This window comes from Sturnira hondurensis, unplaced genomic scaffold (genome assembly GCF_014824575.4).
Source record: "Sturnira hondurensis isolate 20B ecotype Veracruz unplaced genomic scaffold, ASM1482457v3 Scaffold0016747, whole genome shotgun sequence".
In the NCBI taxonomy this organism is placed as follows: domain Eukaryota; kingdom Metazoa; phylum Chordata; class Mammalia; order Chiroptera; family Phyllostomidae; genus Sturnira; species Sturnira hondurensis.
The window spans coordinates 135329-151609 of NW_028089378.1; the positions used below are offsets into that span (position 1 = coordinate 135329).

The following is a 16281-nucleotide window of genomic DNA, read 5'->3' on the forward strand; positions in this document are numbered from 1 at the left end:
CCCTGGGGGTGGGGGTGCTCAAGCCCCTTTGTGGAAAGGTTTCCAACTGTGACTAGTACCAGGTTCCAGAGCTGGGGTGGGTGACTGAAAGATCCTCACAGCCCCCTGGGAGAGGGCCTACCTCTGGCTCATTCTCTGGTGCCTGCCCTGGCCCCTGACCCCTCCACTCAGTCTGAGGCCACTTTCCAGAAGAATAACAGGCTTGGGGTTCACCGGGAAGGCTCTGCCTGGCCTGGTATGCTCTGAGTAGACTTCCGTCACGTGATGTGTGATGTGACCCTGTCTTCGCTAGGGGTGGGGATTGGAGGTGTAGGAGTGTGAGCCGGCGGGGGGGGGGGGGGGGGGGGGGGGGGGGGGGGGGGGGGGGCACAGGACTTGGGCTGGCCACATTCTCCCCAGAGCCCTGATGATGAGTTTCCCAACCCCACCCACCACAGCCCAGAGCAAGATCTTGCTTGCAGAGTCTTCTGCATTTGCTAACAATTCTCACATTTTGCTTTGCAGTTGGATTCCGCTACCTTCTGTGCCCTGTTGGGGGCTTCCCTTAATTCTCTTAGCCTGTTGAGGGTGGTGGGATCCCTGGAGGGGCAACCAGCTTGTCTGTTACCACATTTGGGACATTTGGACTTGATGTTTAATATCTGTGTCTCTGTTTCTCTCCCCATTTCCCTCCTGTTTTTCCACTCTCCTTTGCCTTGACCTCCCTACCCCACCAGCCTGTCTCGCTGCTTGAGAAAGCTGCCCCGCAGTGGTGTCAAGGCAAACTGCAGGCTCATCTTGTAGCTCAAACTAACCTGCTCCGAAATCAGGTGACGCTGGCTTCTAACCTTGCATGTGCTGACATCTTATGATTTGTTGCCTTGTCCTTGCGCTGCACTGCCAGGCTGGGGAGGGCTCAGCCCTCTTCCTGGGTCAGAAGGCAGGGATGGTTTCAAATACCTGTGCTGGGAGATTTCCTGTTACAGATTAAGGCCTGAGGTCAAACACAGGAGGGGATAAGGACTAGAGATGCTAGTTGGCTGGGGTCGGTTTGAGTCTGTTGCTCAGCATTGGCGTCTCTGGTAGTCCTAAGACTGAAATTTTAGCATCCAGAAGCCCAGGAAAGCCTTGGAACCCTTTGTCCTCTGTGAGTGCCACTGTCCTGACACGTGTTGTCCTTCAAACCTCAAAAAAGCTGTGAGGGTGATTCTGAGTTTACTGAGGAAGCACGCCTGCAGAGGGGCAAAGTCTCTTGCCCAGTGTCCCTGAACCACTTAGTGCCTGAGTTGGGGCTCATGTGACTCAAGGCCTAGCCGCTGGGCCATTTTCCTAGCTCACTGCCCCTGGGCTCCATGTGGGTGGGCCTGCCACAGGTGGCCAGACTTGGGGAACCTTGGGAACTGTGAGTCCCAGTGATGCCCCTGGAGGGGACACTGGGAGAGCTCCTCAGTTGGGCTGGTGCCCTGAGACCTGGGGTTTCTCTTTGGGAGTTTCATGGAGGGCAGTCTGTGTGACAAGGGTCCTGGAGGAGGTTTTTGGTACAAAACTCCTAAGTGACCCTGCTACTCTGGCAATACTTCAGTCTTGTCAGGCCCTGCTCTTGGAATGGGCTGGGTGTGGCCAGGGGCTGTTGGACACAGTACCCTGAGAGAAGTGGTTTGATGGCTTTCTTTTCAGTGAAACTGACCTTACTCTAGTATCCCTTCATTTTCATGGTTTTGGGGTGGGGGCAAGCAATAGGCCCAACCCAGGAGGTTGGGTTTCTATCTGAGCAGCGGCCCCATTTTGGGGGGCGGGGAACCTTCTGATTTCATCGTCTTCAACCTACATGTATTGAATGCCCATGATATGGAAAGCTTTGGGCTCAGCATGGGCTTGTGGTCCAATTTTTACCTGACCTACTTGCCTGATTCTTTTAAGCCAAAGTTGTGGGCTGATTTTTGAGGACAAGGTGGCCCAGGATTTACAGGGTCTGAGGGAGATGCATAGGGAGTTTTTGATAGGCCTCTGTGTCCTCTGCTACAGGAGGTGCAGGAGGAGTGAGGGGCTAGAGTAGGCCTTCTGTAGAGTTTGGAACTCTGGCTGGAGGGGGAATAGGGCCACTGATGTGGAGACAGGGTTTCTGTATAATTTTCCCGAAAAAAGTTTGGCAGGAGGCCAGGTAAACATTTTTGTTGGGTAGGAGTACCCCTAAGAGCCTGTGGGGCCCAGGGTGGGGCCTGTGGCTGCTTTTGGCCTCCTGGGATGTATGCAGTTGAGGATCCTGCCTGAAGGGCCCCATACTCCAACCCTTGGAGAGTGGCTGAGGAAGCTAAAGCACATGATGTCATCTTTGGATATTGGACTGCAGATGTTTTGTCTTTCGGCCCAATTTGCTTTCCCATTTGGATTCATTTTTTATTTGTGCATATCCTCCTTCTGCTCCCACCCTGCCTCATGCCTGGCTGGGTTTCCATGGGCATCTGACTAGATGTGAGTTGGATACTTGGGACCTGGGTCTGCCTTGATGGCTGCCTTGACTTTGGGGAGACAGTGTAACATTGTGACTTTGATCCCTCCAGCTGACAAGCTCCAGGTATCCCCTGGGCTAGTTTTGAGCTGTTCTTCACACTTGCCATAGTGTTCCAAAACTTGCCTGCAGGACCTGGGTGGTCTGGCATGCAGTAAGCAGGCCAATTTTGGGTCTGCTGGTCTGCTGTCCATGTCTGTTCATTAGCGTGTAGCAGAGCTTCCAGGGCCACAAGGCCTCCTCCACAATGACAGCTTTCCTTGTACTCCCTGCCACCCAGTTCTTCTCAGAGATCCAGAACATGACAACGTGACTCAGAAGGAATAAAAGACTTAGGCCCTGGCCTCCAGGAACTCTAAAATGGAGCCTCCCTGCTCTTGCACTATTGCTGAAATATTGGGACAGTCCCTAGCACATGGTGAGGAGATGCTGTGCCACTGTCATTGTCATGGTCACCATTGTTTATTGTGAAGTTAGGACCAGCGTTGTGGGGTGGAGGCTGAATCCTTAGTGAGAGGCGGTCTCTGAAGGCACATGAGCTGGGTTAGTCGAAGTGGGCTCCTGGGGCATGTGGGTCTGGAGTCAGACTCCTGGTTGTGGTGGGAGGCATGCATGACAGTGCAAGGTGCTCACAGCCATCTGTGTGGGAGTCACTCACTTTGTGGGTTTTATAAACCATCATCAGTAGCCCCAGTTAGGCACAGGGTACCCAGGCCAGATCTAATCCATCCAGGACCAGCTGAGGCATGCATGTCTAGAGAGATAATTCTTTTTTTCCCTCATTCTATCTTTAATTTTTAAATTACATTTTTAAAATTTAGGCAAGGAGCTCATGCTCACTCTAGCAAGTCCCAACAACCTGAAGGTAGCTGAGTAGGGAGAGATGGTGGCCCCTCTCTCCTCCAGTCCCTCCCCCAAGTCACCAGGCTCAGCTCTAGGCTGACTTGGCCTGGTCCCAGTGCCTGACACTGGGTGGGCCAGCCTGGTGGACTTGGGGAAAGCTTGTGCTTTGTGACACTTTGCATTCAGACCAGTTGGCTGCCTTGGTCAATGGCTTCTGGAGGGAAGTTTTCTCCTGGGTGGGTCCTGCCACATTCCTGGGCCATGACTCAGAGCCTGAATCTGAGTTACCTCCACCCCAAGTCTCTTTCCATCAGTGCCCTCCAGAATGAGCTGGGAGAGCCCCTTTTGGGGCGGAGTCCTATGACTCCCCTCTACCCTTGCCTGACTCTTCACCTTTAGAGGGGGCCCCTGCTGCTTCATTTCTCTTCATTCTTGGCTCTGTGATGGGGCCCAGCATCACTGCTTGGTGGGTTTAAGCAGCTGGAGGGTGTAGGGCTTGCCTGGGGAAGAGGAAGGCCTTGGAAGTTGACTCAGGCACCCTGTCCAGCTGCCGAATTCCATACTTCCCTGGCCTTGCCCTTCATCTAGAGTGGACAGGTGATAGAGAAAAGAATGATAGGGGAGTGGAAGGAGTGTAGGAAAGACTGTCCCAGGGAGGTGAAATGAAGGCTGGTGGCTGAGATTGAGTAGGAGGCAGCATTGAGACAGGAGGAAATGAATACTTTGAGGGGAGAGCAAGGCCTAGAGAGCTGGGCAGCAAGCTGAAACCTAACCTCAGAGGGGTTCATGTGTAAGTGGACTGGATCTTCACCTGGTGGGTCTGGGTCTGCCTCTTCACCTTCCCTGTGCCCCAGCACGCTAGGCCCCATGTCAGCGCCTTCTTATTGTGCCCTATTCATTGCTCATCTCCTTCCTGGTTTACCAGGGCCAGACTGAAAGGCCCTCCCTTTTGCTCTGCTCTCCCCTTCTGGACGCAGCCCCCCTGAGGCCCTGGCTGCAAGGTCCCCAGGGGCCACGAGGGGTGGTCTGCCCAGGTATCCACATCCAGGTCCACCTCCGTCTAACCCAGAGCCCTGGTCTGAGCCTGTTAGGTGGGGTAGGGGGGCAGATCTTGGGGGTTCAGCCTGGCCTGGTCTTGGCTGGCTGGGATGGGGACCTAGCAGAAGGAATGACTGGTCCTGCCCCTCAGGCTGAGGAAGAGCTCATCAAAGCGCAGAAGGTGTTTGAAGAGATGAATGTGGACCTGCAGGAGGAGCTACCATCTTTATGGAACAGGTGAGGGCCAGCAGGTGGTACCTGAGCCTCAGGTACCTCCTCCCTTCCAAAGCTGCACAACTCCGTCTTGCATGTCTGTCTGTGGTGCCTCATGTCATCTCAGGGCTGTGTCTCTGATAAGGGTTGCCCACCCTGACCTTCATGTTTATTTTGTCTGCCTCCCTCTCCCCTGCAGCCGTGTAGGTTTCTATGTCAACACGTTTCAGAGCATTGCAGGCCTGGAGGAAAACTTCCACAAGGAGATGAGTAAGGTAGGCCTTGGTGACTCCTATGAGCCTCAGGGACTCTGGGCCTTGCTCCATACACCCTGCTTGGGGCGACAGTCGGAGGCACAGAAGGGGATGGTGAGCTCTCTGTTCCCTGCTGAGATTCTGCACGCACTACTGACCACAGCACTCCCTCTGGTCCCTGCACTCAGAGCGTTCTGCCCAGTGGGAGCTGCTGGGTGTGTGTGGGAGGCAGTAAGGCTGTCAGCAGAGCTGGAAGGTCTAACCCCAGCCTTTGTCCTGCTCCCAGTACTACTCTTCCTGCCTGGGCAGAGCCAGCCCCGCTGACACTATAAGTTTTGTTCTCAGACAACTTTGGTCCAGGGAGCTCAGTGTCAGAAAATGGTGGTGGCTTCTTAATTTGTAGGGAAATAAGAGTTAAATTGCTAGGATTTTCAATTTTTAATGTTCTTTCATGTGTCCTAAGACATTGAAACATGTCTTTATCTGCCAAATCTGATTTAATAAAGGGTCTGATTAGCTTAAATTTTTATGTTGTACTATTTTCATTTTTAACTTAATGGGCAGTTAAACTCAAAGGTGACTTGAAGAAACTCAGTCTTGGCAGCTTTTTCCCACTGTGCAAGTGGGTGGATCTGACTCCTGTCTCATGGGCTCAGAGGAATAAAGTGATGGTGGTAGGTTTCAGGCTCGGGGCAGGAGGTGGAAAAGCAAGCTTGGGGTCTTTTTTGAGTTGCCACCCCGAGGATGATTTCCTCCCTTTTAGGCTGTCCCTTTCCTTCCTTCTTTACTTGTTCCCTTTAGAGACTTGAGACAGTCTAGGAAAGTTTAAAGAACAGGCAGAGAAAGATGACTTGGGGAAGAAAATATTTATATGAAATAGGAGGGAAATCAATCTCTGAGCTTCCTAGTAGCCAGAAAAAAGAGGGAAATATTTTCAGTAAAGAGACTCACTATGTGCATGGGGTAAACCTCTTTCTTCTTGTGCTTGTGCATTTGGTGGAATCTGGCAGTTGTGTTGTGACCTGGAAGCATCTTGACAAAGTGACCTTAACAAGTAGGATCGACAATTAGTTTGCAAAAATAGTTTTGAAAAATTTTAAAATAGTATAACCTCTATGTGGAATTTTAGGAAGCCTTACAAGTAGAAAGAAAAGGAAAGATGGTCTCCAGGAGCAATAAGTATTAGCAGAGCATCCCACCTCCTTCATTGCTCTCCCTGGTTTCCTGAGTGTGGTGTGTTGGTTCCCAGCTCCCACTGATGAAGAAGGAGGAGCTTATTTCAGGTGGGGATAGGGGGACAGAGAAGTGATTAATAGGGGAGAAGCGGAATGGTACTGGGGAGAGTGGGGCTGTTTGGTGATTCCAGAGGCCCCCCTACCTGGTTGCTATTCCTCCTGCAGCTCAACCAGAACCTCCACGATGTGCTGGTGAGCCTGGAAAAGCAGCACGGGAGCAACACCTTCATGGTCAAGGCCCAGCCCAGGTGTGTGATGTCCACTGACCTCCAGGCTGCTGGTGGGTGTGGGGGGTATGGCTTGGGGTGGGCTTCTGTTGCTTGCTGCTTTTGCAAGGCTGGCACAAGGCTTCTTCTTGTGGTCCCACCAGTTTGGCCTCCCTGTGCTCAGAGGAGCAGGCAAGACCACTGCCATTCCCTTTGTCTCCCGTCAGGGGAGGAGCACTCCTCAGCAGTCTGAATGGCATCTGAATCTCACGTCCTGTGGAGCAGGAACAGCCAGGGTGCCTGTGTAGGTTTGGGAGAGGGTAAGGGGTAACTGAGTGATTCAAAGGTATGGAGCCTTCTGGAAAGTGAGTAGTCCTCTTAGATCAGGGGCGGCACAATCTTTTCTCTCTTGTGCTCCCAGGAAGCCCAAGTCCCAGGATGGTGGCATTCTGCACACCCGCAAGGGTATCCTTGTTCCTGCCATTAGCCCAGCCCTGGCCACCTCCTGCCTTGCTGCCTCTGAGAAGACACCTGTTTCCTGAGGGGCAAGCAAGAGGCAGGAGACAAAAGGTCTTGCCCTTTGTCTTTGCCCTCCGTGATGGGAAGTTATAGTGAATCTGGGATTTCCTTTCCTTTCTGGCCATTGTAGTACAGTGTGGAGAGCACAGGGAACCTCACTTTCCTTGTCTATAAAATGGGGTGATTGTATCTGCTTCTTGGGGTGATCGGGGTGTTACCTAGGACTAAGGAGGCACTCATTGAATATCAGTAACCCTCTACTCCTCTGAAAATAAAATATATGTGAGACAGAGGGGTCCGGAGAGTACCCAGGACTGAGGAGTGCTGGGGGTGGAGTGGAGTGGAATAAAGGCCAAAGGGGATTTCCCAGGTCACTGGAGGGAGGACCTGTCACCCCTTGTGCTGCATTGTCTGGCCTGACCGAGGTCACGGTGGGAGTATCCAGGTTGGGTGTGAGGGCAGGGGTAAGTGGTTGTCATCCTGGACAGTCCTGCCCTTAGCCAGCCATTCTGTGGTAATGGGGCTAGTCATTCTGAGGAAAGAGTAAGGGATGTGGGGTCTTGTAAGCCTTCCTTATACTGAAGGAGGCCTTCTTGCCTCCTCTTCCAGTGCCCCATGCAGCTAGCTGACCCCATTTCTTCCTGGTCCCATTCCTCTGGGCCTGGAGCTCCCATGGGCTGGACCTTGGCCGCATGCCTAGGTCAGCGTTGGTGGGGGTGGTGTTCAGGATTAGATGATGGTGGCCCAAAGGCAGTGTTGGATCCTCTTCACAATCCCTGGGTGTTCGGGAAGACATTGCTTCTTTGCTGAACCCCTTTATTAGGGGTTGCTGATGGCAGATGAGGACAGGCCAGCCCCATATCCCACATTTCCCCCAAATGAAGACCTCCACGTCCTGTCCCTCCCACAGAAAGAAAACTAAACTGTTCTCCCGGCTGCGCAGAAAGAAGAACAGGTACTGGCAGTGAGTGCTGCATTTTGGAGGCACCCCAGGCCAGCATCCTGGCCAGTGGCCCCTGTGCATGCGCCTCATGCCTTTCTCTGAGGGTGCCACTAACCCCTAACCTGCCTTCCTGTGTGTGGCGCTGCCCACAGGGTTGGGGGCTGTGTGGTGTTGTGTGTGGCTGTGGGCTAGTCAGAGTGGTCATGGGGGGAACGGCAGGCAGACAGCCTGGGCTCAGTTTGGCACCTGCCTTTGCAGACCCATGTGTGCCAGCTGTGGCTGGACTCAGAGCATTAGCAGGTGGACTGTGTCACTAGGAAGGAGGCCTGGGCTGTGCAGTGCAGTGGTGGTTCTCAGGGGGTGTGTGCCTGTGTGCTGTCCTTGTATATTCCTTCTTTCTTTCTTTCTTTCTTTCTTTCTCTCTCTCTCTCTCTCTCTCTTTCTTTCTTTCTTTCTTTCTTTCTTTCTTTCTTTCTTTCTCTCTTTCTCTCTTTCTCTCTTTCTTTCTTTTTCTTTCTTTCTTTTGTGTGTGCCTGTGTGCTGTCCTTATATATTTCCTTCCTTCCTCCCTTCCTTAATGATTTTATGTATTTATTTATTTTTTGATTTACTGTTTTTGCATTTTTTTCTATTACTATTTAGTCCCCTTTTACTCACCCCCCCTGCCCATGTGTATTCTTCAAGGAGGCAAATACATTCTATGAAATGCAAGTTTAATAAAGATGGGGCAATACCAGCAATGTCTCTCACACATCTGTTCTGCTGTCCAGGTTTCCCTCCCCCAGGTGATCGGTTACTCTTCTGTCCAGCACAGTGGCCACTCACCTCACGTGACTGGCCAGCTTTTGGAATGTAGCCACTATAACTGAGAAGCTGAATTTTTAATTTAATTTCAATGTAAATGTAAACGCCGCCTATGGCTGTGGCTAGTGTCGGTACTAACATAGGTGGTGGCTTTTTTCTGCCCCCTTTACATCCAAGTGGAGGTTTATGCACATTTGCCTGGTTTTCAGTACGGAACAATCTGGCTTACAGGCCTCACCCTGTCATCCCAGCTCTTCTGCAATAGGCATTGCCTCCTGTTTACCCACCTGCCACAGCTTCTGGTAGTCTTTCATGTTTTCCTGGAAGGGCCCATTGCCTGTGGGAGCAGAGCTGCGGAGACAGTGATGGCATGGTGTGGCTGGGAGTGTGGTGAGGTTGGGAGCTAGTGTGGATGGGAGCCAGGCTGTGCTTGGCATTCTGGTGGAAGTGGGTAGACAGGCAAGGAGGCAACAAAAGGCCTTTGGGGTCAGGCTGAGTAGGGTTGGGGGGAGGCTCAGCCTGCACAGCTGCTGTGTGGAGTGTGGGCTGGGGCTTACTTTGCCTCTTGGATGTTTGGTTTCCTCCTGCTGTGGGGAGCTCAGGCACTCCTAATGTGGGCCTGTTGTGGGGCTGCTGGGCTGCCTCTGGCGCAGGCTCCTGGGGACCTGCCCCCATCCCTTGGGGACCACGGTCCTCCAGTTCAGAGCTCCCAATGTGCTGCGCAGTCTCATTTTCACCAGTCCTCAGGCACACGAACAAGCAGTTTCTCATGTGGGGACAAAAGCATTTCCCCAGTCTGTGTGGACATACGTTATATTCAGTTTCACAGATATCTCCACATGCTCATACATACACACCTGTTTTCATGCACATGGACCCCAAGGCATCTGCATGTGCACATGCCCCCTCACACGCACACCTGTGGATTTGCACATTTCCTTTCAGATGCTGGGACCTCCCTCCACTGGGCCCCCTCTTGTTTTACCTCCACAGTGACAACGCCCCTGCAAAAGGAAACAAGAGCCCTTCACCTCCACCGGACAGTTCCCCTGCTGCCACCCCTGAGATCCGAGTCAACCATGATCCTGAACCAGCCAGTGCAGCCACCCCTGGGGCTGCCCTCCCCAAGTCCCCATCTCAGGTATCTCAGTGGCCTGTTTCCTTCCCTCCCTGCTCTTTTTCATGCTTTGCTGTTATGCCCTCTCTTTTCTAGTTCTCTTGTTTCCTTCCTGAACCTTGGAAGGTTTGGAGCTGAGGCTTTGCCCAGAGGAGGGCTAAGCCTGGTCTTGTTCTCCCTTGGGCCCTGCGTGGTCCAGGCTTACCTTAATGGTCCTGGCCATTTCAGGGGCATCTGTGAATGTTTCTTTCCTCCTCAGTGTCCTCCTGCCCCATGGCAGTGTCCCCCCTTTCTCTTCCCTCCCTGTATTTTGGGTGGCTTGATTTCCTCCATCTTCTTTTCCACCTGAGACATAGGTCCTTAGAGGTGGCTGCCTCCCCTGTCCTCATTTTCTCTTTCCTGTGTGAGGTCATGCAGGCCCTTTAGAGGGACAGAAAGAGAAAGGACTCAGAAAGGGTTATGTGAGGTGGGTAAGGGGATAGGCTTGTACTTCTGGTCTGGTCCCTGCTGGAGAAACCTGGCCTCTGCCCCCAACAGGTTTCTCCAGGTTTCCGAAGCCTCCCCAGGAGCTGGAAGGGGAGAGAAGAGGTGCAATGTTCATGGGCAGACCTCACTGCGCCATGTTAGACTATACCCCAGCTCTGTTGGGTTTATGCTCTCACCCCTTTAAACAACTGACCAGAGGGGAGAGAGGAGGGAATTTCAGGGAAAAGGGTTTATAGGAACAAGTATAAAGGACACATAAACAAAAACTACAGGGGAGTGGAAATGGGAGGGAGGTGGGGAGCACTGGAGGGGTGGGCTGGGATGGGAGTAAAAGCCAGAAAACTGTACTTGAACAACAATTAAAGTTAAAAAAAATAAACAACTGATTAGGACAAAGATGTTATTAGTGATGAGAACCCACATTTGAATAGTACTTACTTTGCATTGGACAATGTGCCAGTACTTTCCATATTTTTGTTAATTGAATCCTGACAATCACCCTTTGAAGCAGATGCTGTTATCAGCCCGCTTGACATATGAAGAAGACCAGGCTCTGGGGTGTTGTGTGACATGCCTGAGCCCCCCCGCCCCAAGTGGGCTGGTGTGTGACAGTCTTCCTTAGGCCTCCTCTGGGCTCTGGCTCTGTGCTGGCCCCTCAGGTGATGGCAGAGGCCAAGCTGGAGCTCCTCTCACAAAACGTGGAGAGAGCCCAGGAGCGTGCAGGAGAGTAGAGGCCTGAGAGAAGGCTTGGTGCTTGGGCTGTGTCTCTGCCATTGTTTGTTTCTCAGTCTTTTTACCAGGTGGTGAGCCCTCCTATGGCTACTCCTTCTTTCTTCCTTCTTGTTTCACCTCCTTCCCTCCTCCCTCCTTTCCCTTCCCTTTTCTACTTTCTCTCTGCACAGTGTTTCTGGACCTCCTGCTGTGGGAGGGTAGCCATAGTCCTGGTATTTATCTTGGGGAGCAGTGACTATTCTTGCTTCATTTTTTCTCAGTTGCCTGGGTGGGGCCATAGCCTGGGATGTGACTAACCATGGCTTTGTCTCTATCTCCCCCACTTTCTTACCTGACCTCCATGCTCTGCTGTGCCTCCCTGTGCGGTTGGCCCCTCACCCACTGTTGAACCGCAGCTCCGGAAAGGCCCACCAGTCCCTCCGCCTCCCAAACATACCCCATCAAAGGAGGTCAAGCAGGAGCAGATCCTCAACCTGTTTGATGACACCTTTGTCCCTGAGATCAGCGTGACCACCCCCTCCCAGGTTAGCCGCAGCTGCCGCGGCTCAGCTCCCCCCTCCTCTTGCTCTCTTGAGGTGTGCATGGCCTTCCCTCCACTCCACACCCTATGGTTCTGCCTCAAGTGCCAGGAATCTGGCCAGAGAGCCTGGTGCTGAGCCACCCACTCACTCATTCCTTCATCCTTTCATCCATCATCCCTCATTCATCTCTGAGCATGTATGGGGCCAGATTCAGGGACATAAGTGAATGGCCATAGCAGAAATGGTCAGCTCAGCAGTGGCCTTGTGGTTCCATCAGTGCTATGGCTAAAAGGGGTGGGGAACATGGAGGACCTGGGCTGGTCAGGGAAGTCTTCCTGGAGCAGGTGGCTGCAAGCTAAAACAGTGGCATGTGCTTAGGGCAGGAGGGGTGAGAGATGGGCTCAGGAACTTCTGGAGTTTAGTGTGCTCATAAATGCCATAAGGAGGCACATAATGCCCATTCACACGTGGACAAAAGGAGGGCCGATCAGGGAAGGTCGCTGTGGTAGTACTGGAGTGGGATTCACACAGTGTGCTAACTGCTCCAAGCCTGGTACCCAGGCCTCCTCGTCAGGCCCTTTCCACATGAGGCTTGGTTTTGTGTAGGCTACTAATACCAGGCTGTGGTGGGCCTGTGTGGGGCTGCTGCTATGGGGTTGCCCTGCCTGGGGAGCTCTGAGCTCTGTCTCCTTAGTACAAGCTCAGAGGCCTGGAGGGAAGGAGCAGGGTCAGAAGGTGTGAATGTGAAGGGAGAGGCGGGTACGATCTGACAGAGGTCTCTGCTAAGAGGGGTCTTGGGGCAAGTAGGTTTCCAGCCAGCCCCCAGGGAGGACCTTGGGTCAGCAGTAGGAACTTCCAGTAGGAGGTGCCAGGTGGGTGCAGTATTCTGCTCTGGCTCAGGAGCCCAGGAGGTGTGGGAGCCCCTTTCTGTAGAAAGTGGCTGAGTCTGGCCCAGGGGCACTCCTGGAGCATTGCAAAAAACAGGTGGTCAGACCTCCAGGGCAGCATCCTGCTGGGATGCTTGCAGCTGGAGCATGCCTCTGCCCTGGTGACCTGAGCACTAGTGAATCCTGACTGGGGAGAGGTACTGGTACTTATCTACGTGACCTTGTTCAGTTTTCAACCACTTCAGTGAGGGGGTTGTCTCCATGTAACAGGTGAGCCTGTGGGCCTGACCCGTAGCCAGTCCAGACTGCCTGTCCTGAGCATGTCCATCTCCACATTCACCGCACGCTGGCCTCACTGCCCCTCCACTCACTGCTCGGAACCCGGTGTCTGCCCAGTGGGGATGGGGAATGTACACTGTGGGTGCTATTGCCTGGGGCTGGGGTGGGCTTGTCCTTATCCACAAAGCTTTGCTGACAGGGCTGCTCTCCTGGGTTGTGGTAAGTAGCCTGTGTCCCTGTGACAAGGACAGTCCTGGTCCTGCATGGTGGGGATGATGGCCATCTGTCCTTTGACCTCGTGACCATGTCCTCTTGGAGCATGAGGGGGCAGCTGTCTTGGTCTGAATGACTTCTGAGAAAGGTGGGTGGTGGGGCTACTTGGGTGAGAGATACTAGGAGGGCACCTAGCAGCTGTGCACCTAGGTTGTCCTGAGCATATATTTCCATAGAGACAAAGGGTTATGGGGACAGAGCAGTGGTGTCTCTCCCCCAGGATCATCAAACAGGGTTTGACCTAAAGAAAAGGTCAGTGTTTGAGATGAGCTTGGGGCAGGGCCTCTGGGACCAGGGCCTCCTGTCCAGGAAGAGTCTATGCGGTCTGGGCTCACTGGGCTTTGCGGCTTGGCACTAAATGTTCATTCTCAGTCCTGAGGGTTTTGGCTCTGTCCCAGCTGGCCATACCTCAGTTGCGCAAGCCCCTCCCCACACTTCTGGGTCTTTATGGAGGGCCTCAGAGGGACAAGGGTGCTAGAGGGTGCTCCCTATCAGTGCTGAGTGCCTATCAAGAGCAAGTACAGCTGGGCTGGAGTGAGCTTCTGAGGGCTGTGGCCCTCCCCAAAGTGTATGAGGGTGGAGGAGGAGGACCTGGGCTGGGCCAGTTTCCTTCCTGACCCAGAAAGGAAGACCCTTCATGCCGGATGGAGGCCACTCCTCCCAGGAGGGCAGCATATTGACTGTGCTGTGGTGTTGAGCTGGCTGTCTTCTGCAGGTGGCTCTGGGAAAGACCCTTTCCTCCCACGATTGTGAGGCCCAGCTTATAGTGGGGCTGGTTCTCCCAGCCTGATTGGGCCACTGTGTCCCAGCCTCCCAGGGCTGTGCTTACCACGTGAACATTCGTGAGCTGTACCCAGAACCACTGAATGGTATTCTCAGGATGTTTGGGGCAGGATCTTTAATTTAATTAGACACAAACATCACAGCTGTTGGGGACTCCACCTTAATGATTGGGCTCCTAGGCAGAGTGACTGGCTCAGGTCAGCCCTGCCCTTGCTTCCTGGAGCTGGATAGTGGTTGGTTGTCTTCCCAGGGTGGCCTGTCCATATGGGGCAGCAAGGGGAGGCTAAAGCCTGTCCAGGGGGCCCTATGGGTCAGGGGTACCAAGTGTGGTCTTGTCCAGCCTGATTTATAGTCTGCTGCTTCTGGGGCTGTGTGAAGTCTTGGGAGTTTGTGGTGCAGGGAGATGAGAGGCACAGGTGCTTCTGTCAGCCTGCAGGGTGGAGACCAACGAGAGAGGGGGTGGGGCTTGGAATTGGTCTCACAATGTCAAGTTGGCCTGTTGCCAGTGACTGAGGTGGGTGCCAGGCTTGTATGGGTAGGAATGTGTGCTGGGGACTGGCATGGAGAATGCTGCTTTGTGTGTGAGGTGGACATCATGTCCCTGATTACGGGCACCTGCTGTGTGTCTGTGTTGAATGTGTTCTACTTGTCACTAACTGCCTTCCTCCTCTACTGCTGCTGCCAAGTTTGAGGCCCTGGGGCCTTTCTCGGAGCAGGCCAGTCTGCTGGACCTGGGCTTTGACCCCCTCCTGCCTGTGGCAAGCCCTGTGAATGCGGCCATGCCCTCTGGTCAGGTTGGTTTGAGTCTACCACCACCCATGGGCCCTCTGGCCTCTGGTTTACCGGGCCCTGGGTTCATGCCTGCCCACTAAGCCCTGTGGGCCCATGTAGGCCTGGGCTTTTAAGGACCTTCTCCCACTCACATTCTGGTCCCTGGCCCTTGTCACCTCTCTGGTCCTGATTGTGGGGGAAGGGAGGATAGCAGACAGGCTGGTGAGAGGACCCTCTGGAGGAGAGTCACCGGAACACTCACCTGGCAGTATACCATCCGTCCCAGCACCCTGTGCTTCCCCTGGGAGCAGCCCTGTGTTGGGCATTCCCTGGCTTGGTGTTGTAGCCCCTGAGACATGTCTAGGACTCAGATGTCTGGGGCCTGCAGAGCCTGGCTTAGGGCTGGCCTATGCCTGCTGGCTTGCCCTGGATGGGTGCAGGGGTGTGGGAAGGTGGTCACTGGGGACTCCTTGCCTGAGCCTATCTCTAACTTCTGTGCTAACTCTGTCCTTGTCCTTCTGTGCTGTGTTCAGCCGATCCCCTGGGACCTCTGGGAGGTAAGCCATGCTTGCTCTGTGCCTGTCCCTGGGGGTAGGGCGGATGGGGGAGCTGTTCCTCCACACGTGCTAGGCCCACTTACCTATTTCTGCATCTAACCTGTTCACAGGTACATGGGTGGGGGGGCTGTTCTGCTGCTTCCTTCTGGGGAAGCACCATGCCTTCACTTGGGCCTTATGGGAACAGGGCTTCTTGGTGCAGCCTAAGAAGGGGGTCCTTGTTGGTGTGGTCCAGTTGTCAGGACCTGTGAATGGCCCTAGACATTGACTAGCTGGTCACCCAAAATGGTGCTCATGCTGGGTTGAGGCCTAGAGCTGCAGGGCCTTGGTATGGAGGGTACTTGCTCTTGGGGAGTTTTCTATCCACAGGGGCCACATAGGGCAGTGCCATCAGGGGGCTGTTGGAACAGAGAAGGAGGGGAGGGAAGACAAACTGAGATTAGGTGCCCTTATGTGAGCAGGGCCTGCTGGGCATGTGGCATCAGAACCTAGTGGCTCTGACATAGAGGGTCAGGGAGGGCATGGGATCTGCTCTGCAGGAGCAGGAGCAGGAGCTGGGGTGACAGTGCTGATAGCCAGGCTCCTGGCTGCTTGGGAAGCTCCATAACAGGGTTACACTTTGGAGGAGGTCTGGTGGGAGCCAGCAGAGCCATTTGGGTGAGCAGATTTCAGTAGGTGCTAAAAGTGTGTGAATGTGTTGGTGCATTCACACACCTGTCCGCCCCTTGGCAGTGGTAGGATCAAAGCATTGGAAATAGGTGTCCTTTCAGAGGGTCTGCATCTGTTCCCCGCTGGCCTCTGGCTGGGTGGCCTGCCACAGGCACTACTCTCCCTTCTGACTGCACTGGTGGCTCATACCTGTCTTCCATCTCGTGCCCTGCCCAATACCTTCTCCTCCCTGCCTCCTACCTGCCCACCCTGTTCTCCCTGGTGGCCATCACCAGCCCACAGAGAGTCCAGCTGGCAGCTTACCTTCCAGGGAGCCTAGTGCTGCTGAGGGCACCTTTGCTGTGGCCTGGCCCAACCAGACGGCAGAGCCAGGCCCTGCCCAAGTAAGTGCCCAACTACCAGCCCCCTATCTGTTCCCAGTATCAAGGGGTGTAGCATGGAAGATGAGCCCAGAGAAGGGGCACAGGATGGACAAGGCCATGATGAGACTGAGGTTGAGGCAAGGGCCATGAGCCAGGTGCTTCAGAATGGGGCTTGTCATTTGTGTTAGGGGTGGCTGGAGTCAGATTAGCCCCTCTTCCCTCACCACCCTCACCCCAGCCTCCTGGCTGATGCCTTTCACAGTGGGAGAGAGGAACATTTTGAGCACCCGCTGGTTTGTGG

General features: G+C 53.8%; 1 protein-coding gene across 23 annotated transcripts in view; it reads left to right on the forward strand.

Annotated features, from left to right (window-relative positions):
* The window catches only part of BIN1 (bridging integrator 1), a 54509-nt gene that overhangs the window by 34485 nt on the left and 3743 nt on the right, over window positions 1-16281 (forward strand). For 2 of the 23 annotated variants that reach the window (XM_037066965.1, XM_037066969.1), the window contains exons 7-12: window positions 717-809; window positions 4521-4606; window positions 4782-4857; window positions 6237-6319; window positions 7707-7751; window positions 9537-9684. In XM_037066965.1, the coding sequence (XP_036922860.1) occupies window positions 717-809; window positions 4521-4606; window positions 4782-4857; window positions 6237-6319; window positions 7707-7751; window positions 9537-9684 (531 nt within the window). Of the gene's footprint in view, window positions 1-716; window positions 810-4520; window positions 4607-4781; window positions 4858-6236; window positions 6320-7706; window positions 7752-9536; window positions 9685-11273; window positions 11403-14307; window positions 14416-14925; window positions 14950-15893; window positions 16002-16281 lie in introns of all 23 variants that reach the window. The other 21 variants (XM_037066970.1, XM_037066972.1, XM_037066971.1 and 18 more) reach the window with 19 other exon arrangements.